At 28.6% G+C, this 26,852-nt stretch overlaps 2 protein-coding genes across 2 annotated transcripts in view; one reads left to right on the forward strand and one right to left on the reverse strand.

Moving 5' to 3' along the window:
* The first annotated feature begins 603 nt into the window (after nt 1-603).
* Syn (synapsin) overlaps nt 604-26,852 on the forward strand; it is an 89,755-nt gene continuing 63,506 nt past the window's right edge. The window contains exons 1-9 of the mRNA XM_088266153.1: nt 604-730; nt 3,376-3,529; nt 5,039-5,166; nt 7,428-7,558; nt 9,334-9,537; nt 10,333-10,496; nt 14,506-14,591; nt 16,150-16,276; nt 17,683-17,787. Coding sequence (XP_088122279.1) covers nt 14,548-14,591; nt 16,150-16,276; nt 17,683-17,787 — 276 coding nt within the window. The 5' untranslated portion in view covers nt 604-730; nt 3,376-3,529; nt 5,039-5,166; ... (2 more) ...; nt 10,333-10,496; nt 14,506-14,547. The remainder of the gene's footprint in view (nt 731-3,375; nt 3,530-5,038; nt 5,167-7,427; nt 7,559-9,333; nt 9,538-10,332; nt 10,497-14,505; nt 14,592-16,149; nt 16,277-17,682; nt 17,788-26,852) is intronic.
* The window catches only part of Timp (Tissue inhibitor of metalloproteases), a 47,429-nt gene continuing 38,819 nt past the window's right edge, over nt 18,243-26,852 (reverse strand). The window contains exons 2-7 of the mRNA XM_088266154.1: nt 25,090-25,221; nt 23,506-23,591; nt 21,670-21,778; nt 21,335-21,456; nt 20,468-20,610; nt 18,243-19,144 (exon numbers count right to left, since the gene is read on the reverse strand). Coding sequence (XP_088122280.1) covers nt 19,084-19,144; nt 20,468-20,610; nt 21,335-21,456; nt 21,670-21,778; nt 23,506-23,591; nt 25,090-25,213 — 645 coding nt within the window. The 5' untranslated portion in view covers nt 25,214-25,221 and the 3' untranslated portion in view covers nt 18,243-19,083. The remainder of the gene's footprint in view (nt 19,145-20,467; nt 20,611-21,334; nt 21,457-21,669; nt 21,779-23,505; nt 23,592-25,089; nt 25,222-26,852) is intronic.

Genomic DNA, 26,852 nt, shown 5'->3' on the forward strand with positions numbered 1-26,852 from the left:
CAAATGGTAGTGTAGTGGTAAAAAAACAATCCACACTTCTACTATCACAGCTCTATAAACCAAAGACATTTGATGACGTTTTACGTTTTATTCAAATATCTAAAGTCTAAACCTTGATATCTCCCTTTGTTCTCTACAGATTTCAATAAGAATGTTATCGACACTCTTGTGATTTTTCATATAAATTTATTAGGTAATAAACCAACATCAGCATCGTGACAAATATCTATTGACATAATATATAATATTCTGCTGGGAAAATATCGATATGTACCTAACTAGTTTAAAAATACGCAATAGTATTGTAGGCCCTTTTGAAATTAGCTACCTTGTCAAACTTAAATTAAGTTTCATTATCATCTAGCCTGTAGGTACGTTATAATAAATTGTTATTCTGAAAGGATATTTTATTAATATTTGACTATAACTCTTTAATTCATTTACAATTTGAATTAAGCCCACAAAAAGGACATCTGTGAGACATTTTCGTCTTTATAAAATTATAGCTGCCTTCGTTATCTTGCAAGCTTTGAATTTCCGCCGCAACGATGGTATATGGCGCTGTAGTCGTCGGGAGAGAAGTAATCGCCAAGTCGCGCCCTTAGAAAATCAATATTAGGCAATCTGTCGTGCGCGGTGTTACGTTGTTGAACATTGTGTCCCTTACTCCTGGCGTCTCGTTAAGGAACTGGACTTCTTAAACCCTTAATCGTTTCAAATATCGCTCAACGTAAGTCCATTTAACATAAAACTTATCACTAAAAGCATTTAATTTCATTTATAATTATTTCGAATTTTAAACAAATTATGTTTATACCTACAATATTTACAAACCAAATCAAAAAGTTTTAAATTATATCTTTAAAAACTATGAATTCAAGTTGAAGAAAAATTTATTAAAAATGCATAAATGAATATGAAAGGGGTTAAAGACATGACCTAAAAACTTGACAAAGATCAATTACTGAATGCACCCTTACAGAATATTTTTATACAACCTACTTTATTTTTTGTAAACTTATACAAAGTCTAAAGCATTTAATTATTTTCGTAATCTTTTTATTTTTATGTACAAGTTTTTTTTATAACTTGATTCTCTTTTTTTAAAAGTGGAATAAAATGTATTAAATATTATTAATAAGTCAATAAAAATAAATATATTAAGCCATAAATTAAAAAAAATCATGCCGAGTGTATGTTTTAATTTGGTAGTAGTTTTTTGGCAATTATTTTTCTCTTTCAATTTTAAATGGTTGTTCATTATGTTATAGTAGTAAAAGAGTACTATACTAGTATGTTTAACATTTTTGTTCTAACTTGTTGATATTTACCGTATTTTCTAAAATAAAACAATACTTTTAATTACGATAATTAATACGCAGTAGTAAATGTTATTTTTTATTTAACAATAATTTTAATGACATATAATAATAATAATATTTATCAATTTTAAATGCAATTATGCAATTGGTTTTGGTTTCATGAAAAAAAAACATTCACGGTTTTCCAAAATTTAACTAGTTTTATTTAAATATTCTCATTAAAAAGTTACCTAAAGCAACATTTGATGCTACAATTGATTGATAAATAATGTATTTTTATCCGATAAATAATGTTTTATCCGGCTCCGATCGTGATTTCGATTGTACTATATATTGTTTTTTGGGAACAGAGCAATAATACTTTATAAAATAAAATCTTTTCAAATGACTTATGGCTAAAAAAATATTGATTCGATTTTTTTTAAATAGAGTTTTCAGTTTTTGTGTTTTCGATATTTTTCTGTTTGTTTATTTTTAGTTAATTTTTTTCTAATCACATCACGTCCACCGTGATGAGATCAGCCTCCGCACTCCAGACGTTCGGCCTCTCTCGTAGTCAGTTCTCGAACATTCAGTGTACTTTCATCCTTCTTTTGTTCATGCTTCATTTCCTTACATTAGGGTTGGAACTAGTACTCTATTGTGCACTGCCAGATTGCTATAATTGATTTCAGTGCACTATTCACTTTGTTATCCAACGGGCGGTTTTTCATACGGTTTTCTGTTGAAACTAGCATAATATACGAAACTTGGTGAAATCTTCTAATATTCCTTGCCTTACTTTCACGAGAACCATTATGAAATATGAGGTCTATTTGATTCATTATTTCACAAAAAATAAAAAATTAAAATTAAAATAATTATAAAACAATTAAATTTTAAGTGGAAGGTAGTTTTAATATAGGGAATAGACGGACATAAAAGATATGACACATATCCGATTCCATATTTATACATATACATATTTCCTTAACTGTTTTTACTCAAAATCTTTTTTTCAGTGGTCAAAAAAAGAAAACGAAATAATCTTTTGAAAAACCGAACAGGATTCAACTAGATACATTCAATATATAAATTATAATTTTATTATGGAGTACTTAGTACTTTGAACGTTATATTTTTCCGTTTTCTTCTCATTGGCCATAATAATATGTACATTTTACCCACAAAACGACCTATTCCATAAAGATTCAAGGCCAAGCATAAAAGAAGAATACAACGGTATTTTTTAATCGTAATAAACCTTTACAAATGTTTCATCCTATAACATTTACATTTGTTAGAGATCTTCAGCAATTAACACCAAAACTTTAATCCTCATCCCTTTTCTTAATTTTTTTCGAGTCATTTAATTTAATTTCAAAGTCGGTTTGCTCTTCTTAGTCTTAATTTATATGATGTGCGTTAGACTGTTATCACAGGACTGCGTATATAAGATACTATGTACAGTATACGCCATTGGGTCACAAAAATAACGCGAAAAATTAAAAAATCACTTACTCTGACGCCCTTCAATAACTTCATAAAAATATTTTATTTATTGTTTCGGCATTAACTTTGTGGTAAGACATGTTATAATGATTAAAGAAAACACTTCGTTTTTTACCACTTGAGTTTTATTATAGACTACATGTTTCAGAAGTTAAACTTCCATCATTCAGGTCTGTAAAATAACTAAAATATAAAATATATTTTAGTTATTATACAGACCTGAATGATGGAAGTTTAACTTTTGAAACATGTAGTCTATAATAAAACTCAAGTGGTAAAAAACGAAGTGTTTTCTTTAATCATTCATAAAAATTAATTAAAAACCTCAAATCGTAACAATTCAAATCACGGAAGCAACCGGATAAAACATGATTAGTACCAAATTAAATTGTGAGAGGTTAAGAACACTTTAAAAATTGTTTGATCAATTTTTTTTTTTAAATTGTTTTATATATTCTATATTTTATTGTTGGATATTCAGTTGATTATTAGAATAAAATAAAAACTGGATGTAAAACTAAAATGAATACTTTGAAAAACCTCACTTCTTTTCATTTTTTAGAGAAGCAACAAGCGAAGGGACATTTCCACTTTACTACGTCGTAATCGACCTCCTTCCCTTCATTCCTCACTTTCCAACCCTTTTCTGAACGAGCTTCCTGAGAGTCATTTCATCCTTCAACAAGTCGGCGCTGAGCGTCGTCCCAACTATACAGGTTACTTCCCTTTACTTACTCTTCTTCATGTATCACACTTTATATTTATATTCGTACTTGAAGCGTCAAATTCGTAACGTTTCGTTTTTTAAATTACAGTTTAAATTAATCGAGATGTTTTAAATTTTTAAACTTGTGGAATCACCGAAAATTCAATAGATATGTAATTAAATTAGTATATTAAAACGAAACTTTATTCAATTTTTTACATGTTTCATGCATCAATACCGAAATTTACGGAACAATCATCATAAATTTCGGTGCAAGTCTCATCCAATTGTCTCCATTTGCACTAAACTATTTTTATTAAATTGTGTACCTTGATAAATTGCTCTGCTACTGTTACCCTCACGCCATTTTACTGCAGGGATAGACAGAGAGAATAGAACGCCAGATTCATCTATCATGACATATACTTATAGCTTCCTTTACATCCATACATTTGTTATACATACTCTCCGATTACGTACACTTTTGCATTAGAATGCAAAAGTCTACGTAACCAAGAGTATTCGAATTTTAGCATTCGCTATTCTTTCAATCTTAAAAAGTTGACTATAAATCTTCTCGCACTGAACTAAAATGGCTTTCTTGAATTCAGCACATAAACCTACAATATCTCTCAACTTTGTATAGTTCGATCCACGTACATAAGTATCCCTTTAAGTATCTTACATACCACGATCAATAGCTTCCCTAGTCTAAGATAAGAACTGTTTCCATTCCTCAACATAACGGATAATTATTCAGTTATGTTTAAATACTCATTATTTGGACATTGACAAAATATTGAGATAAATTAATTTGTTCATATTTATGTAAAAAAAAATATATTTTGAGTATGCGACATGATTTAATCAGGATTGCGTGTGTTATTTTATATTTGTAAATGCTTTATTGAAATAAATGAAATGCTTGTTAAGTTGTTTTTTATACCATTTTATAATATTGTTTACTTATACAGTGTGTTTCAAAAGAAAGTTAAAATTTATTGGATCTATTTAATCCTTCCCTTATGGTGCTTAAAACTTCCACGTACACCGGTGATATGTATTTTGAACACCATAAAAAAATGTTATAAATTTAAAAACGGTAAAAATGTGAATATTCCTATATGTTGCTTTTATTGGCCATAGTTGAAGTTGAAGCACCACCTGAACGACGACTTGTGCGTAACTAAAATGAGATCGTCGGAAACAATATGAATCCGCGTGCATTTTTTTTACTATTTATTTATTTCCGTCTATAACTATAACTTTCGAATAACTTAAAATTTTATATTTTTAAGTAACACGTTAAAGTATTACGGAGGAATACAAAAATTCTAAGTCCGTATCTATTATATTTTATATTAATATTCTCATTTTTAAACTCAAGTTCTAGTTAATACATATCACCGGGAGGAGAAGGTTAAAAAACGTAAGCCATTTATCGAAGAAAATAAAATTGTTTTTAAGGTAAATAATTTGGCTAACACCCTGTACACAACTAAGTGCCTTCGTTCCCCAGGAGGCAGCCAAGATAGACCGGTCGGCGTGTCCTGGCATCTGTGGGCCCCAGCCCGCCGCAGCCCCCACCCTGTCTTTCTCCAGCTTTCGCAACTCTTTCACCACCAATGTCAATTACCTGAAACGAAGGTAAAACCCTTTCTTTTTTATCACATACCTTTATCTTATAACCACAAAACTGCATATTTCTTCTTCTCATTATTTCTTCTAATTCACTATAAGTTAAATGTTATTAGTATTGAAAAAGTCCTTAATTGTTTGTGTAAAGCGTTCTTGTATTGTTTTTTAATGTATATCGCTTGAAGTTTTATGCCGGGAAAATACGTTTTAACAGAGTAACCACCTTATTTAAAATATGTACCTGTTAACTCAGAAATCGAAAGTGATTATTTTTATTTTTATTATCTACAAACGTTTACCCTTATTCATTATTTTTTATATGCGAGTAAGGAAATTTAAGAAAAAACAATTTCAAAAATATAATTTTTTAACACGTTAATATGTGATTCTCGAAAAACGTTGATTATTTTAATAATTTGGAAAGTTGTGCCTAGCAAAAATATTTCAGGTGGTAGGGAATTGAATATAAATTAAGAAATTTAAATATTGTATAATAAATTGGGGCTAGGTGTATTGAAAAAGTAAACATTCGTAAAGAAATAAAAAGATCATCTCCAATTTTGTTGCTTGATAGAATGAAAACAAGCTTTTCATTTTAAAAGCATCAACAACAAAATTAGGTTTTGCCAACCATGTACGTACTATATACCATATGTAAATAAACTAAACAACTCATGTTTTTTTAAAGAGTATGTAATAGGTAATGAATTGTTAAAAGATGTTTTTATTATTCATTGGTAACAGTAAAAAAATATCACGATCAACATTTTGTAAAATATATGTTGATTTTTCAACCCAAATTAAGAAGGTATAAATATTGGAATACGGATGTCTGGCTAAATTACAGGGTTTGATTTAAGTAAGCACTGTATACACTTTGTAACTTTTATCTTTCTACCCATGATTGACAACCATACTACATAAATTTAGAAAATTAAGGGTATATTCAAATATTCAAAGTGTTGGAAACGTTTTGAATAAAGTAATTAGTACTGAACTTCTGAAGTCCTGAGCTCCTTCACTTACGTCATCTGTATCCCTTCAAATTCATGCCACTCACTTCATAGATCTGTAGTGCATGACTATGCATTTTGCTATCATACAATCAACGGTTAATTAAAAACATCCTTGATTCAATAGGTGCCCTATACACTATTTGGGAGAGGATACGTGCAAGAATATTCCAATAGTATTTTTTATTTTTTTCCGAATAATTTCACAAACTAGGAAAAACATGAAAAAATATTTTGTTGATCAGATATCTTATTAGAGTTATATTACGTAAATAAAAGTACAAACATTGTATAGGAGAGAAATACAAAATACATTAAAAAAACACAGAAAATGTAATCAAAATGAACCATTCGCACAGATTTTTTTTTAAATGTTATTTTATCCCTTTTTAAAAGTTTCGATTTCATGGTACCTATGTATGTGGTATATAACAATAAGAATAATCTCTTCAAGAATAATCAAATTTGGTGGTTACCTATTGAAATAACAAGATAGTTATGTTTATTAAAAAAACAGTTGGGTTTTAATCTTTAAACACCAATTATTTGGAAAAGTTATAAAAATAAATATATAGTTCAACTGTTTTTTCAAATTTTCGATTTTTTCAATGAATTTTTAAAACGATAGTATTATGTTATATTGATTTATGACTGTTGTATGACTTAATTGTAAGAATGTAAAAAAATACTTATACATACGTAAGTGAAAGAAAAACGCTGCCATTTTTTGGTTAATACATATAAGTATATAAACATAATGTTTTTGTAAGAGACAATAATTTAACGAAATCCTATTCAGGGAATACAATAATGTAATCAGATAAAACTTCGAAACGATTTCCATTAACAGGCAGGAAGGGATCGATATTCGCTAGCTGTGCTAATGTAAATGAACCATGTATATTACACATATTTATATTTATGTATATATATATATATATATATATGTATGTGTTTATATATATATATATATATATATATATATATATATATATATATATATATATATATATATATATATATATATATATATATATATATATATTTAAATATATATATATATATATATATGTAAATATATATATATATATATATATATATATATATATATATATATATAATATATATATATATATATATATATATATATATATATATATATATATATAGATATATATATAAATATATTTATATACATGCAAAGTTAAAAGAAATATATGTAATGATTGTATGTTTATTTGAAACGCTTTCGGATAGGTTCAGTTCTGGGGATTTATCCTCGGAATGCGAGGAGGGAGAAGTGGACCCTTACGTGGGGCAGAAACCCCCCGCCACCACTCAGCCCACCCAACGGCAGCCAGCCCACTCCACGTCCTCCCAACCACCGGGTATGTACAACATAATAACACCGTTTAATTTGTGTAATACGCCGAAACAATGGGATTTAAAATTACATCGCATTTAAAAGGATCAGGTGAATTTCATTCTCAACGAAACGAGTGTAAATTTGTTTTTTTTTTAGTATACCATGATATTCTGTGTTTATTAGCAATTATTTTTCCTTCTGACTTTTTGAAATTTTGAGATTTAAAAGAAAACTTTTTGTACTAAAATCTAAACTTTTGAGTTTTTTTTATCTAATAAAACTATATTAAATATGTCTCGATTCTTGAAACATCCATAAATATTTCTTATACATTTGCACAGTGAATCAAATTTATTGGAGACGGTTCATTTTTCAGGTAAACTTAAATATGATTAGATTTCGAACCACAAATGGTCTATTGGTCTAAACATTGGTCTATTTTTTTAAAGGAAATAACCCGCCAAGCCTCTATATTTATAGGCTTGTCTGCAGGTAGGATTGTAAGGATAGGGAAGGTAAATGTGAAAAATAATACAACACCAACACTCTTTCAAACATTCTTTTCACAAAAATTCTTTCTTGAATTTATTTTCATTTGTTCCGGGATTTGTAATCAATTCGCAATAAGAGACAAACGTACAATAAAACAGCTTTTAACAGTTATAAAAAAAAACACCCCTAATGTATTATATATACGTAAATACAAATATATCTGTGTTCTCTGGAGAAAAACATTCAAATATATGAACAGGGTGTAGAAGCTGAATAAAGAAATGCTGGTGAAACATTTCTACGATGATCTAATAGACTATCATACCGAAACGAATTTGAGCTACTTACTTCAAAGACTAGGAAAAACAAGTTTGTGAATGTAAATGAGATAACGATGACGGGTTTTGCGTAGCCTTTGGAAAAATCGTACATACGAGTATATGCTCGCACATATATAGATGTATAAATATTATTCGCGTAGTAAACTTCGATCTTGTTGTCGAACAAAATTCCGAAACCTAGAAATCTTTTTACAAAATTTATTCATATTCAAAGTGAGTAACGTAGGCATTAATAAATTTATGTTAGTATATATTCTGGCGGATACATAAGTTTTCTAGAATAGGTGTCTCTGTAGGAGTTCCACCCCACCCACTGCAGTTCAATAATATTCCGTTTTATCCGTTACAGTCGAAATATGTATACTAGACAAAAATACGTGCCAATATACATAAATATGCTAGTTATCATCGTACAATATCAGTCCGGCACGTTGGTTCTGTATAAAAAATGTGATTTTTTTAAAGGAATAACACGCAAAGCCTTTTAGAGGATTATCTGTAGGTAGGATAGTAAGGAAAGGAAAGGTTAATGTGAACAATGGATCACAAACACCCAGACCTATTGAAAATAATTATTTCTTGAATTTACTTTGCAATTAGCGGGAATCGGACCCGCGACGCCAACTTCACAGTCGAGCGTCTACCTTACTACGCCACGGCGCTGTAGCGTGTAAACACAGTGTTATCTTGATCTTGACACATGAAGGAGAGTTGATCAGCTCTCTGCTCCAGGTACTCTAGTCTGGGGTAATATTGAATAAAAATTGAAGTGAAAAATCCACCAGGACCTCCAGGTCCCGACCATTACACTACGGAGGCAGAGTCTCTCTTGTTTATAGCTATGTATTTAATACAAAAATATGAAGATAACATAAACCCATCATGGATTTTTAGTTCGTCAATGCTCTAATGAATAAAGCCATCTCACATAATAATTTGACAGACAATGTTTCGTTGTATACAGCGGCTCCGTCCAGTGGCGCAGCCCAAGGGGGCGCGGCGGGGGCCGGCGGCGCGGGGCCCGCGGGCGGCGAGCTGTCGCTCAACCTGCGCGGCCCCCCGCGGGGCACCTCGGCCCCTAGCAGCCCCGCCAAGTCGCGCGAGTCGCTCCTGCAGCGGGTGCAGTCCCTCACGGGGGCGGCGAGGGACCAGGGGGCCAACCTTCTAGGTGAGTACGACCTATTAGCTGCACCAAACTACTCTTAGGAAATATCGACGGAGACTACGCGGATAACACTTTGAACCACATACTACATACATCCGGAGGGATTTTTAAATGTTTCCCGGGATCCATGAAGTTCGGGATTGTATATTTTTACAAAATAATTCAATACTCTTACTGAATGTCTGAAAATAATAATTTAATTTAGTGATTAAAGAACAAGGTTTCTAAATTGGTTTATAAATATAGAACTTTAAAGAATTTGAGTAGTGTGGTTGTCAATAATGGGTAGAATTGGTGAATATCATACGTGTGTAAAGTGATCGCTTAAACCAGTCTATGACGGTCGTCAGCCCCGTAAATACCCAGGCTTCCATATTCTTCTTCATCTTTGATGAGATGTCAAAGAAAATAATAATGATTAATTTAAAAAAATACAATTAAACTAGTTGTAATTTTAACCTTAATGACTCTTAAACGGTCGTATTTGAAAAAGTTACATTAGTAAAGATCATAAAGGCTGAGATCTCGAACGTTCAAATTCATGCGCAATTTTTTGATGTAAATGAAACTTTTTTTTTTAAGCATATAAAGAAAAAATATTTTTTAACTCCTTTTTCAAAACTTTTTTTCGATAAAAAAAGGTATTTTAAGCGAAAAATTCAATAACGTCATATATTACTAGAGGTTTAATGAAAATTTATTTTAAATTTATCGTATATTGGGCCTTAAGTAATATTAAAGAAGAAGAAAAACAATAGTTATTCTTCTTTATTAAAATTTTCAATGTGCACAAAACAGGAAGTGTGACGTCAGTGGCTGCAGGCGTGAGACCCTCCTTCAACAAGGAGCGCTGCGTGACTCTGCTCGTGGTGGATGACCAGCACACTGACTGGTCCAAGTACTTCCGAGGCAAGAAGCTGCACCATGACTGGGACATCAGGGTCGAGCAGGCCGAGTTCAAGGTCAGTCTTATTCCTCGCATTCTCTTAGTATGTACATACATCGCTCGCTCCTATCAAGAACGTCAAAAATCAAAAATCGCCCATTTTGGGTTGTGCATGTTTTCAGAATGCCCTGAAAATATACTATATTACAGCAAAAGAGGCATATTTTTAACTTATTATTTATCCGCTATAGGGCAGAAAATGTTGTTTTTGCATTTTGAAGAAAAGGTATTGTTTAATTATGTTTTTAAATATACTAAATATTTTTCAAATGGAGAAAAAACCTTCAGGTTATACTTAAAAAGATCTGTTGCACAGTAAAAAGTTCAATAAGTGGCTTGATATTTATTTTTCATACATTGTATTATATTTTTAAACTTTAAGTTTTTTGATTTATGACGTTCTTAAAAGGAGTGAGCGACATGTACGTTATACCATACACATAGACGATCAATGTCCATATTTATACAACACTTATTATTTTTATTTTTATAATATTTATTAATTGCCCGAGAAAGTTTTCATTGCCTATTATGAACAAGGATTTATAACATATTTAGTTTATATGTCTTATAAATAAAGTGGATGTGTATAGTTTTTAAGATCTGACCCACAGTTCATTTATTTGTCTTATTCGTCTTATCATATTTCTAAATAAGACTCTACTTCATCTGATATATTTAAATGTACATATTTTGCCAGCAATATTTATTCATTCAATTAAACCAGATCGTGAAAGAAAAACGTATTCACGAACTTGAGTTGTTTATTCCCCTCTGAACAATGTATAGTGTACTGTACTGTGTACGTAACTACCCCAGTCTCCCCTACTCGACTACGTGGCTGTACGGGCGGTAGATTAGTAACGTTGAAAGCATTGCAAATATTGTGGAAGCGAAAAAGCTCTCGTGTAAGTTGTTAACCCTCATTTCCTTTATATTGTACGTAATGACACAACCATATTTGTTATCACCATGTCACATCTCACTCAATACCAACCAAGGTTAACACATTATGATGAAGTTGAATTGAAATAATGAATATTATGTATAAATATATATATATATATATAAATATATATATATATATATATATATATATATATATATATATATATATATATATATATATATATATATATATATATATATATATATATATATATATATATATATATATATATATATATATATATATATATATATATATATATATATATATATATATATATATATATATATATATAAATATATAATTTATTATTAGATTAAAACCAATATTTTTAGCTTTTCCACTTTTTTATTTGACCAGCGACCGAGTTTCGTCGTTACCGACATCATCAGACCAGTCTGATGATGTCGGTAACGACGAAACCCGGTCGCTGGTCAAATAAAAAAGTGGAAAAGCTAAAAATATTGGTTTTAATCTAATAATAAATTAAAAATGCAATTCCATCACGAAGTGTCAGTGGATAATATAAATATATATATATATATATATATATATATATATATATACATATATATATATATATATATATAAATATATATATTTATATATATAAATATATATATATATATTTTTTTATATATATATATATATATATATATATATATATATATATATATATATATATATATATATATATATATATATATATATATATATATATTATACATAATAGATTTTACTAATGTAGATCGAATGATTTTTTTCATATTTTCCTTAACTTCACTTACTCAAAGTTATGGTTTTTTATCTCCTCTCTCTATCTCCTTTTATCCAATTTTATTATAATTACAATGCGATTTGTTTGCAAGAACCAAAATCACTCAAAAACTATTTGAGGTTTATAAAATAATAATAAACTAAATTACATGAAATTTGAAAAGAGTTAAAACAATACCCTTGTTAATAACTATTTATTATCAAAATACGAAAGGCAAATTTTATATTTCTACTTTGCAATCGAATTGTCAAATTTAAAATAAACATTTTATATTTAGTATATTCAGACATTGGCTCATATAACCAAAAATAAAACGAGTAATTAAAAAAAGTAAATAAACCTACGACAGAACTTGCCAGTTTTCATTGCTTTTCTATTAAAAAGTCATCAAAAATGTTTGTTTGCACTCAATATTTTACACTAGTGACTCGAAAGAAGAGAAACGATTGAATAATAATATTATTAAAAAAAACGTTTTAAGTAACCAGTAATTTTCAGTAATTTAAACAACAACAAAAATTGATTCGATCGTCTACCTCCACTTCAAGTTTTCAAATCATCAATGACAGAAAAATATTCTTTAATAGAATAATATCAGGAGCAATGCATATACGCATGTTGTGGAGAAAGAAAAAAATGTGCGGTCTTACGAATCTGGCCACATATTGATTTACTAATTTAAGGTTTAGTTGTAGTTTACGTCCAAAGTTTGGATACGTTTACAGGTGAAACTGGTAACTGACGGGTTAAGGGTTTGTTTGTATATCCGTAAGTTACGCATGTAAAACAAATAACTCAAAATTAACTTTAATGAATAGCGCTCAAACTAAAAGTAACTTCAGCCCTGAAACACGTAGCGTGGCTTCGTTTATTCAAGGATAGAAAATAAGTGCTTATTATGCAAGAAGAGCAGCGCCTACTCAAAATTTGAAGGGTTTCGTAAATGAGTCACGTGCTACATATGCTGTATGCACAAGCATATTACACATTATTTATTCCAGAGTAATGATTGCTACAATCATTAAATCTTTATATTATTAAGGTTTTAAGCGTCGAAATTTAAAAATGTCATTATTTTTCATATTATTTCGATTCGTTGAATCGATTTGTAATTTCGAATACTTACGGATTTTTGCTTTCAAATATTTTAAACGTCTTCGTAAAAAAAACATCGCTTAGAATATATCTTATATTGAACATATATATTCGTACCAAAAAGCCAACGTAAAAATACATTTTTCCTTATTTGACAATTATAATACAACAATTATGAAATACTCATTATATATCATTTTATGTTAAAATATTAGAAAAACAAATAATAAAAGAATCAATAATATGGATTTATTTTCCAATTTCATGTAAACTTCATCGAATTTACAAATAATAAGTTTTTTGTTATTTATTTTAGTATTTTATTCGATGTCGAGGGCCAGAATATTATTATATTGTATATATCCTTTTTAAATCATTACGACGTTTCATTTTATTATTTATTACGAAAATACATCTTGTATCGATAGCTATGCATTATTCATGAAACGTATGGATTGACTGTCACATTCTTCAGGTTACTTTTGTACGAAAATATTCTTGATGAAAATATTATTTCACGCACTTGAATTTTTGGTTGTACTATAACAAGGAAAGTGGTATGTTTGTGAAAAATTATTCGTATGTAGACCCCGAGGTAATTTCGTATGGAATAGGAGAGTGTGCATTAGGGGGTTAACACCCCAGCGTTAAAATTCGCTTTATATGTATTTCTAGAACAAATTGGAAAAAACCTATCAGTATTTTTTCTCATACTTTTTGATAAAGGAGGTATTGATATACATATCGTGGGCATACTGCAAAAAATACCAAATAAATAAATAAAATAATTGACTAAGTACATCATTTATTCTGGATCATAACTATAATTTTTAAAAATGTTTCGTCAGTTAAAAAGGAATGTTACAGAAATATAATTTAATTTTTGGAGCAAATTGTCAAAACGCTCTAATTATTGATGTGAGCTATGTTTAAATTATAAGAGTATATTTGGTATAATAGATTGACTTTGTCTTTTTTCCACAGTGTTCTTTTCGTATATTACATAGTTGAGTACTTATGTGTTAACTTAATTTACTGCTCTGTTAATGTCTCTTTTCTCTTACATATTATGGAAAACCATAAATATTTATTAAGGAAAACCAGCTCAGCTACGTTAAAATGTATCAAAGAAATGTGTTACTGAAATTCAGTCAACGTTCCTGAATAAAAATCTGTACAAATTTTAAAAATATTTTTTTACAGGAACTGTCGCTCACTGCTAATGCTGACGGGGTAAATGTCTCCATGGCTGTTTTTAGAAATGGAACAAAAGTTGCTCGTTGTTTCAGGTACCTACTTTATTTATTTTTATTTAAAACCAATATTTATGAACTCCTTACCCCTTACCCTAAAATAATCGATTTTCTAGTTTCTAATAGGTAGCAATTTACTTGAAAATTATTGACAAAAGAAATTTTATACTATTTGATAAAACAGCTTTAATATTCGTTAACGGGGTCGATTCAATTAAGTCGATTAAAAAACATGATTGTGATTATGAATGATTTTTTTATAAGCGACCCTTATCAGGCCAACCATTTTTAAAAGGAGAATAAATATTATTATTCTTTTTCAAATATATAATTTCATGAATTTTTATACAGATTCACAAATATCTACTACAATCACTCCAAAATTACATGAATTGGAGTTAAATAAAAATAGAACAGTTCCAAATTCCACATGTATTTAGATACATGAAAATTGAGAAATACATGGTAATATAATAATAATAATAATAATAAAACCCTTATCCTCACCCCAATGGTGCATAGGGCACTGCTTCATATGAACACAGTGTTATCTTGATCGTTTTACACACGAAGGAAAGGTGATCAGCCCTCCGCTTCAGGTACCAGTTCAGAGTAATATTGAAAAAATCACTTATATTTATTTGACCCCCCTGGGAATCGAACCCGGGACATCCAGAACGGAAGCCGAGCGTGCTGACCATTACTCTACAAAGGCGGAAAAAATGTAATATAAATAACAATAAATTGTAAATAAACAACTTGTTTTTATACCACTTGAGTATTGTGTATGTATATTGTTAAGACTAAATTTGGAACAATAGTCGTAACAATATAATACTCAAGTGGTAAAAACAAACCTTTTATGGTAATTCAATCATGTCTTACCACAAGTGATTGCCGAAATTATAAATAGATTTGAAATCATTTATTTAAACATTAAATGTTAAAACCAAACACTGATTTTTAGTCTAACATTACCATTCGTCATTAGAATCCTAAATGTCAGTCAAACATCATCCCTTAGTTTTTTTTCTCTCTACCTCCTTCCCTAAGCTCCCTTTTTCCTTTGCCTTCCTTATTATCATCAATTTGTGATTTATGTTTTTTTAAATGTCCAAGTGCTATCTACCCTCTGATTGTAAACAGCTTTATATGGTATCAAACGTTTTCATCAATTTCACTAGTCTGTTTTTGTTTGGTAGGAAGATATTGCTTTTTAGCAATAAGCATGCCAAAGTACTTATTTCTTTTATGTACATGAAGTTTAAATAAATTAAAAAAACACATAAAAATGTGATAGTTTTTTTGCCTTGTTATGGCCTTTTTGCAAAGTACTGTTGTACTTTAAAATCAGTGTTTGATTTTAATATTTAAATTAAAACGGTCTTCTACAAATTAAACGCCAAATGCATAAACAACTATTTATTAGTGGCTGGATTTTAATACACGAATCTCCATTCATTTCCGAAAAACAGCTCTTAAATTATTATTGTGAGTATTAGTGTTTCAGTCCCTATTAATGAAAATTGCAGTAAATGCCGAGTTTATAAGTTTCAAAGGTTTCTATTTGATAAATGGATCAATTTAATTTCAGGCCTGACTTCGTGTTAGTTCGTCAGAACTTGCGCGACGCTGGGGAGGAATATCGCTCACTGCTACTCGGCCTCAAGTTTGGCGGAGTTCCTTCCATCAACTCCATCAATGCAATATACAACTTCCAGGTAAACTAACTTTAATCTTTATAGTTATACGAATATTGTGGTTATAATTACGATACATAGTTAATACAACTTAATGCCTATGTATTGATAGGCTGGTTTAAGTGTTTACTTTACATACGTGCAACATTCACCAATTCTACCCATGATTGACAACCACACAACTCAAAATCTTAGAAGTTCGATAATATATATATATATATATATATATATATATATATATATATATATATATATATATATATATATATATATATATATATATATATATATATATATATATATATATATATATATATATATATATATATATATATATATATATATATATTTATATATATATATATATTTATATATATATATATATATATATATATTTATATATATATATATATATATATATATATATATATATATATATATATATATATATATATATATATATATATATATATATATATATATATATATATATATATATATATATATATATATATATATATGTATATATATATATATAAATATATATATATATATATATATATATATATATATATATATATATATATATATATATATATATAAATATATATATATATATATATATATACATATATATATATATATATATATATATATATATATATATATATATATATATATATATATATATATTTATATATATATATATATATATATATATAAATATATATATATATATATATATATATATATATATATATATATATATATATATATATATATATATATATATATATATATATATATATATATATATATATATATGATTTATATATATATTATGATTTACATATATATTATGATTTATATTTATGTACGCCTCCGTAGTGTAATGGTCAGCACGCTCGGCTACCGTTCTGGAGGTCCCGGGTTCGATTCCCAGGGGGGTTTAATAAATATAAGTGATTTTTTCACTCCAATATTTATTCAATATTACACTGGACTGGTACCTGAAGTGGAGGGCTGATCACCTTTCCTTCATGTGTAATCGATCGAGATAACACTGCGTTTAAATGAAGCAGTGCCCTATGCACCATTGGGGTGCGATAAGGGATTTATTATTTTAATTGGAGATAATCCAGATTTGTGAACAAATATTTGGACACACTCAAAATGTTAAAAAGTAAGAAATAAAAAGAATAAAAACAATATATTCTTTAAAAAAGTCAAATTCAATCCAGGCTCCTATTGCTACCGTTCGCGTTCTGAATTTGAACGTTTGAGTTGGTTTGATGTCTCAGCATTAAGGATTATTTGTTTGTTCGATAAGTTTGCTGAAAAATAAAATAATCGAAACAATACATTTAAATGAGTACATAAGTACATACCTGCATAATAATTTCGATATACTCGTTTCTGTATTTCAGGATAAGCCGTGGGTATTCGCTCACTTGCTTCAGCTTCAAAGAAGACTGGGGAAAGAAAATTTCCCTCTCATAGAGCAGATCTACTTCCCAAACCATAATGACATGGTGAGTTATTCCTTCAACATTAACATGTTTCATGAATATAGTTGTATCCATAGAATATAGTAGTCTATTTGAATTCATGTTCGACTAAGGTTGGTATACACACAATGACGTTAAAAACGTATAGTTCATTGAGTGTAGATAATTTTAACACGTTGAATTTTAATGAATTTTAATGACTTTGTCATTTTAAAAATCAGGTGTTATAGGAACCGATTTTTTTATTGTTATGTATATATTGTTTTAAAGCATACATAGAAGTGTAATTGAATTTGAGCGATTACTGAAATACTGAAGGTAAGATCGTTACTAGGATGGTTTTATTTAACGAATTTTTATTACCATATGTTTTTATTTGCACTGACGAGCATTTATTCAATTATTCGTATAATTATTTATTCATTTATTTATACATACTGGTTTTTTTTATTAAAAAAGTGGGAAGTAAAAAGCGTAAAAAAATTTTGTTTTTTATTTTAAAATATTGAAAACAAATTTCATAAATGAGATGGTTGTTAGGAATCTGTTGGAATTTTATGTACATTTTGATTTTATATTTTCTGTTACATATTTTCTCTCATACTTAGCCCAATCTTTAAAATTATATTGAGATACTCTTTTTTCCTTTTTTATCGCTAACATTTTGAATAATGTATTAACAATAAAATAATCCATCAATTCCTAAAACAATTTTAAAAATTAAAAAAAAAAGTTTTCTTACTTCTAAGATTTCTGAAAATACATTTTGTGTTTGCATTGCAAGTATTTTTTTAATCGTCATTATTCCACGCATCGTTATACCTCAAAATAAATAATATTTACAAAATATGTATCAACCTTATATAAACCTACATAGTGTAGAGCTACGCCAAAACAATACGCCTTAAAAAATACCTTTAAAATATCTAAACAAATATTTTTTCCTCTCAGACGAACATTCTTCATCGTTTGAATTAACTTTGAATACTGGTAGGTATACAATATTACAGCAATTTAAACCGTTTTTGCATTTGCACATTCATCATTCTCACTAATAAAAAAATATGTTATAAATTAATGCAAACCACGCGAATAGAAACAAAAAATACATTTTAAAGATAATTTACAGGTACAAGCTTAGTAGATTTTTTTTTATAAAATAGTTTAAAAGTATAAATTAGTTATTCTAAAACAATGTTTAAAAATGTAACAGTTTTTTCTTCAATATTTTTTACTCAGTATGGTTTTTTTTTTTTTTTTATTATTAATTACTCAAATTATTAGTTACAAATAAAAATAGTTGCTGCATGTTATTTTTCTTCAGCGGAATGTTAGTTGTTGTTCATTTTTTTTTCGCAAACATTCCGTCAGCCGTGGGGCCCTGAAACATAAAAAATACACTTATTTTATGTGTCCGATATTATTAAGCTGTTTTTGTCAAATTGTTTGTGGTGTAAAATATATAAATAAACCTAAATTTTTTAATGCCAGTGTTATCTTATGAATATAATATATTTTTGGATTTTCGTTGAAAATCTAAAACTTTCATATGCATCAAAGATTTTCCGGTAAAAAAAGGGATTCAAATAACTTTAAATTTTTATTTTTGTTTAAACGAATATTGATGGTTTTATTATAATCAAACTTATCAATTCTAGATGTCTCGAGTGGAAATGTATCACGCTATTCTAGTAATTTGGGGGTTTTTATCTTAACTCAAGGCGTACATCTTCTTAGATATGCCTTACGAATATAGTGTCTATGAGAAGTTATAAGTATTTATTCATGGATGCGTTGAATACTTTTGACAGAGTATAAACTTGGTTATTTTAGAGAGGGAAATGAGTATTCTGATGTTGACAGTTAGGAATACTTTATTAAAAACATAAAATGCATTCTGTTTATAATTCCTCAAAATAAAAATTAAAGACAGACACAAAAAGTTTTCTTAGGCTCTATAATAATTCTATAAATGAAAAGTCATTGTAGCGAACTCTATCGGAAAATGCACGAACTTATTTTGGTTACTTGATGTTAGGCTACAAGAAAGTGATGCTAGGTATCTATCTATCTTGTAGCCCCTTTACTGAGCAAAACTGGATTTTTTAAGCATGTACCTCGACTTTGTTTAAATTTTGCAATAAATCGGTCAAAATGTGCGGTATTTGAAAGAGGAGTTAAAATAATTCATATTCATTGTATGTAATACCAACTATAATATGTATAATAATAATAACTATATAGTTTTCTCTACAATTGTTTTATTTGACCAGTGACCGGGTTTCGTCGTTACCGACACTATCAGCCTTGTGGTAGGCCTGATGAAATTCTATGTTATATACACTACAAGGCAGGGTTATATTTATTTGACTCCAAATTACGAATTTGAATTATTTTGACTTATTTTGAAGTACAGTGTATTAAGTTTCATTGTGAAATGAATTACATACTTATAACAATGAAATTAGTACAATACTTGAGGGGTGACTTCTTAGATGTTAAAAAGACAATGCATTGATAATGTAGTACCCTTTTTAGGATTTAAGTTGATTCAGAAAACTTGGTATATTATGGTATTATATAAAGTGTTAAAAACGTTATGTAAATCAATTACTCAATAAATTACGTATTTAAAATAAAACTATGAAGCTTCGCCTCTAATGCTTACGAAGTAGTAAGACATGATTCAGGTGTAATTATTTACCTCGCCCAGTGACAGAGACCATCCTTGTTGATAAGGCAAATGCCATGAGATGAATGACAATTCTCTTTCGAGAATGGATTATCCCACCGGCAGATGTGTTTCGCTTTGGTGGCGCACCCATTGGGTGACATGCACGGCTGAATCTAAAAGAAACAATAATAATTTATAAACAAATTTTATTCACAGTATTATGAAACTGCTTGGTATTATGAAACAGTTCTTAGATTAAAGATATAAAATATGAGAAATAAAATCGTTTATATTATAAACGAAAAATGGTAGATATTCAAACCATAATCAGGTTAAATATATTTGTATACGCGTATATAAAATGAGAAGAAAAAATAACAAATTGTCAGATGTTGGTGTACAATATTGTTGTTGGCGTACAAGGTGTTGTTGATGTTGGTGTACAAGATTATGTACAATATTGTACAAGTTTATTATTAACGAGTTTAATAGACCAAAGAAGGCACAAAAATGGACCAGGTAACAAGTTGAGGGGGGAAGGGGAGAGGATTCAATTAAGGGATGATGAGATGGACGTTAGTATTTCAAGGATAAATAGTAATGTTTGAGACGTTTCGGTGAACTTCATTAGGGAAAATGGTTTTTTCACATAAGGAGAAATTACTAGATTTCTATATCGAGGAATGGAAAATGTTGTTCTCTTAAGATATATGGTCATATATTTCATCATGCATTATGCATATTTAAAAAAAAATCATTGAATGTTATAATTCGAAAAACCGTTGTTTTCCTTTTCTTGGTGTATTAAAATGACACATTACTTTTGATAAAGCATTTCTGACGTTATTTTTGACAAACGAAATACAGTTAAATTATTATTTGTAATCGATAACCTACCCTGCAAGGACACCCTTGTTTGTACAACATCCTAAAGCCTTTCCTTTGTCGCGGAGTCACGTTCCTCCATGGCTCTACATAGTTACACAAGTTAACATGAGCCTGAAGACTTATAACTCGACCTGAAATTTACATAAATTCATTCTTCATTACAATTAAAATAATAAATTAATTTTGATTTAAAAAAATAAATAAATTGTATTCGTCAAAAGTTGTTCAGATAATAAATCCTTAAAAATTGTCTTGGATTTTGTCACTTAAAACTATTATTGATAAAGAAAAATCATCGCGAAAACGGTTTGAATCTTCACTGCAACATAGTATGTATCACTAACCTGTTATAATGTACGTCTGGTTTAGTTTCATCGATATTCCACAGAGGCCCTCATCGTTTGCAGTTATAAGTCTACCAGCTTTCAGAGCTACTCTAGCTTTTTCGGACATCTGAAAATTTTGAAATATAAAATATTTCAGGTTACAAAATTTTTATTTTTTGCAATGTATATAGGAAAAAATAACAGCCGTAATAAAAGTGAATTTTACGAAGCGAGTTGTGTTGTCATTAATTTTTCTTCGAGGCATTTTGACCATGGGACATTTTGAGAATGGACTCCGTCACAAGGATATTTTTGAAAACAGTGTTTTTAGTGGGAATTATCACAGAAAATTAAAAACGGTTGAATGCATTAAAATACATGCGCATATTATTCTGAAATTATTTTAATTATTAATATACCACACCTAAATATCGATAATAAGACATGATAATGATGTTTAACTAGGCGTTTTCTTTATTTTAAAATATAGTATAATTACATATGTTACGATGAAACTAATTTTATTCTTCAGGTGTCAGAAGTATCGCACTTGATCGAGGCAGTGTTTATTTGATAACTTAATTCATAAAGACAAAGTGCAATTAATTCATTATATGAAGGCAAAGTCTGTGCCAAAACGTTGGTTTTATAACCAATTTTTTTTTCCACTTTTTGAGTTGAAAATAAATAAAAAGTTAATAAATTACCGGAATAAGCCGCGAGTATGTATTAAAATTTTAAAATTCGCCATGTCAAAAATTAAGAAAGAACGGACAGAAATCGTAAACTGTGTTTATATTATAATTTTGACTAACCCAATAATAAAAAAATTAAGATGTATTTAAAAAAGTCAATTAAAAAAAAAAACAAATAACATATATAATTGCTATAAAAAAATAACGACATGGTTTTCGCCGTCGTGAATTGAAGCTCAATAAAACTTTTAACTACAAAAACATTAAGTTGCTCGTATAAATATGTACACCAATTAATCTTCATTTTAAAGAACAAGAGTCAAAAGTGATTAAACCAATCCGCCATTATCGACTATTGTGGTAATTACATTTTAATTGTATATAATGGGAGCTGTCGTTTTTATTGAATTTCTTTCATTATAATTGCAAGTCGTTCAACACCTCTCGCGATAGGCACTCAATAAAAACTGTTATTCAGTCGGTAATAAATGTCAGAACAACCGTAAATGATGAACTTCGCTTAATAAAGTAATCTTTTGATACTACATACATACTTAATATGCAACAAAATAACACTCGAAGAGGAAATAATAATATATTTATTAAATTCTGAAAAAATGTGCATAATGTAGTCATTATAATTAGTTGAAATTGCATTGTTATATGTTTTTGTAATCGTTTGGGGTAATATATGTAGTCTAAATTCAGTTTGTCAGTAATCTCACTCTTTAAGGGGTAACAGTTATTAATTCAAGATTACGCATGCAAATTTGCTTATTTCATTTACATTTTATTTAAAGAAAAAACTTTCACGTCCATTTTCCGGTCAAAAAAATTACATTTGCTACAATTTTGGTTATTGTTACTTTCTTTCTTAAATTGAAGATAGACCATTCAATTGGGCAACTTATATAACAGGGTCCAGAAAATACGGATCTAGATTTCCAACCCTCTCAACGGTCACAATAGATCATTCTTTTAATCCAATTTCATCGATATTTACGGTACATAGTAACTGGACTAGTGTTCAAGCCAAGTCGATATAGCATATCATATATCTTTTTCACATTTCAACTTCGTGTTCGTAGGCTTTCCTGTCAAGTTAGTGCGTTTGTGGTTGAAACAAATATACAAATTTACTAAATATACTCATATTAACCTTGAATTCCTTTCTGATCTTCAATTTGTAAACATTTTCGTAAGATACGCTGGATTTCATCAATCTTCTCACCGTCGCAACAACAACTGAAAGAAAGAAATAGATAATTGTATTTTCATTTCACAAATTAAAGGCATTATTTAAAATACATATTGTGTTTTTTTTTTTGTTTTTGACTTATTATCTAATACTTTTAATTTTATTGTCCTCTTGAAAGTTTTGAGAACTATTCTAAAATGGATTAATTTACATATTTAGCAGCTAAATCAAAGCTACAGAGTACAAAGTTTTTTTCATTTTTTTTATTTCGTTGCTAATAGGCATTCCAAATGCTGTGGTTATATATTAACACAAAATTATATTAACACCTTAAAACGCGGACTGCATGCGGCACAGAATGGTTATAAATGCGCTGAGCAAATTTTTTTTTAGTTTTTTCAATTCAATTATCAATAATGACTCAATAAATTCAATTTAATCATGCATATACTTAAAAATTAAGAGAATTTCAATATAACGAAAAACAAAAAACATTTATCGTGTCGCATAACTGAAGTTCTGTATAATATACCATAATTATTTTCTTTAAAAAATATATCTCTCGCTTTACAACCACCCCTTATTCATGTAATTGTTTTTTTGAAGCACCGGATTTTAATCAGCTACTTTAAAAAATCACGCTAAGAAAAAATCTAGAACTAATATCTACTGAGCACCTTGAGAACTCACTACGTTGCACCTATGGTACTTCCTCCGAACCCAATATCTAACCCTTTGTCTTAGAACAATGTTAAACAACTCATTAATTTCACATCGCCGTGTTGTCTTTGACTTTGGAAATGAAATATCAATGAATTTTAAATTAATCGAATATGATAACTATATGTTTGAATATTTTACGGTATTTTGTAAATCAGCTATTGTTTATGTTATATTAAGCTGATTTTTTTAAAATTAAACACTTTGCTCACTCCTTTCAAGAACGTCATAATCAAACATCGTCAATTTTCAGTTGTGCATGTTTTCGAAATGCTCAGAAAATGTACTTTATCCCAGCAAATGAGGCATATTTTAAATTTAATATTTACCAGCTACAGGGCAGAAAATGATGTTTTTGCATTTTTAAGAAAGGGTATTGTTTAATTATTTCTTTGAATATATTGAATATTTTTCAAATGGAGAAAAAACCTTCAGGGTTTACCTAAAAAGATCTCTTGCACAGTAAAAAGTTCAATAAGTGGCTTGATGTTTATTTTTAATACATTGTGTTATATTTTTAAACATTAAAAACGTTCTCCTGAAAAATCAAGTTTTTTTTATTTATGACGTTCTAGAAAGGAGTGAGCGACTTGTATAACCACTTAATGAGTTTTATTTAAAAGATTTATAGAAAAATAAAATACTTTTTCATCTACAGGTGAAAAGTAAAATTAACGAGCAATAAAATATTAAGGTATACATAATACAAATATAGAGGTTGATAGGGTAATAAATAGAGGGGATACAAGTGTTTTATATTATTTTCTACAAAGTTAATGCCAATTCAATCAATAATATTATTATATGTTTGTAAAAAATACACACCAAAGTCAGATTGGCAAAAATGGGTCTGCGGATGGTGCACCATGCACGAGCAGGCGTCCGCCATCCTCCACGACACGGCTGCCAGCAACATGGCTGCCATGCACCACCACCGAGCTGCGCCCATCTTCTAGCCTAAAGCAACACAAAAACATATCTTTGCTTTATAAACTCCTAAATTATAGTGAAAGAAAATTTATAGTACTCCGCGAAAACCATTAGGGTGATATTCGCCGGGATAGTATCAGTAAGATTAGTCAAATATATTATAAATTATTTAACGAAGAACAGAAATTATTAATTCAAACATGAAATTAATAATAAGGTTCCGTAGATATATTTTGTACATTAAAAGCATTGTTAACTTTGTGGTAATATAACACTCTATCATACTCTGTGTAATACCACTTTAGTAAACACTAATTCGTAGATATATATATATATATATATATACATATATATATATATATATATATATATATATATATATATATATATATATATATATACATATATATATATATATATATATATATATATATAAATATATAAAAACGCCCCAATCCTACCTACTAAGTATAACTAATTATGCTAGTAGTATGTATTTATAGCTAGTTATGTTATGTATTCCCACTTAAATGAGATATACGAGAATAGAAGCATGTTATTTGCTGATTAATTATAACTTTTTTTAGTTGGTTAAATCTTGAACGATAATTTATCATTCCCTTTTTGGAAGATATTAGTTATCAGCTATCAAGTATTGATACTCGCTAGGAACCACTTTCTAGTCAGACGTGATGTTGGTAACGAATTTCAAAAGAAACCCGACATTTATCTTAATTAATTCATTAAAATGTCGTTTGAATTAAACTACAAGAGGCTTTGTGCTTTGGTTACATCTCTAGGATTTCTCCTAATGGAGGCGATCGATTAAACCGACAGAATAAGCAAAGATTAATTGATCTCTGAATTTAAAGAATGGTGTTACATTTACAAAGCCCATCGGATGTGGACACACACAATTTATGTCACCTTTTAAGAAAAGCTAAAAAGGTGTAATCACGTAGGCACCCTAACTTTTTAGAAGAAGAAAAAAACATTACGTATCACAACACATTTACTCATTTTAAATTTCACTGTCACATTAAATGCTATTAAAATAACACTTTGCTGATCAAACTGATTCATATAAACTGATAATTTTGAAACAATTACCGTGTATAAACTACTTGGTATAATTATGTATAGTATTAAATTGTATATCCTGGAGGCAACTGCTGTGTTATATTTCAAATGCAAATCTAAATATGTACTTGTTAATTTTGACTAAATTAATATAATGATTCGATTGCTATATATTGCTATGATATTCAAGGCAAGAACGATGTGTAGACATTAAAATGGTTAGGTTTAAATGAAATAGGTATTAATTTTTTTCGTCGTAGTGTCTCAGTTATCGCATTGCAGAATTTAATTTCAGACTAGGTCAATGAAAAAATTTCGACTTTTCTCTGTCCTTGGACCTGCAAAAAACCAGCGTCTTTTAATTTTCAAAAAAATTTAAATTTAAAACAAAATAATTGTATTGCGAAAGTTGACATATCAAATATTTTAACGTGTATTTTCGTATTACCGAAAAAATTTCAACATTGCATTATTTAATTCTGCCTGCACAAGATGATGTGGTGTTCTAGTGTGTGTGTAGGTTTTATATGATCACAAACAATACAACAATCAAATGTATTTATGTTTGAATTTTTAAC

Source organism: Brachycentrus maculatus, unplaced genomic scaffold (genome assembly GCF_059751285.1).
Source record: "Brachycentrus maculatus isolate JH-2025_06_01 unplaced genomic scaffold, ASM5975128v1 h1tg000262l, whole genome shotgun sequence".
Taxonomy (NCBI): Eukaryota; Metazoa; Arthropoda; class Insecta; order Trichoptera; family Brachycentridae; genus Brachycentrus; species Brachycentrus maculatus.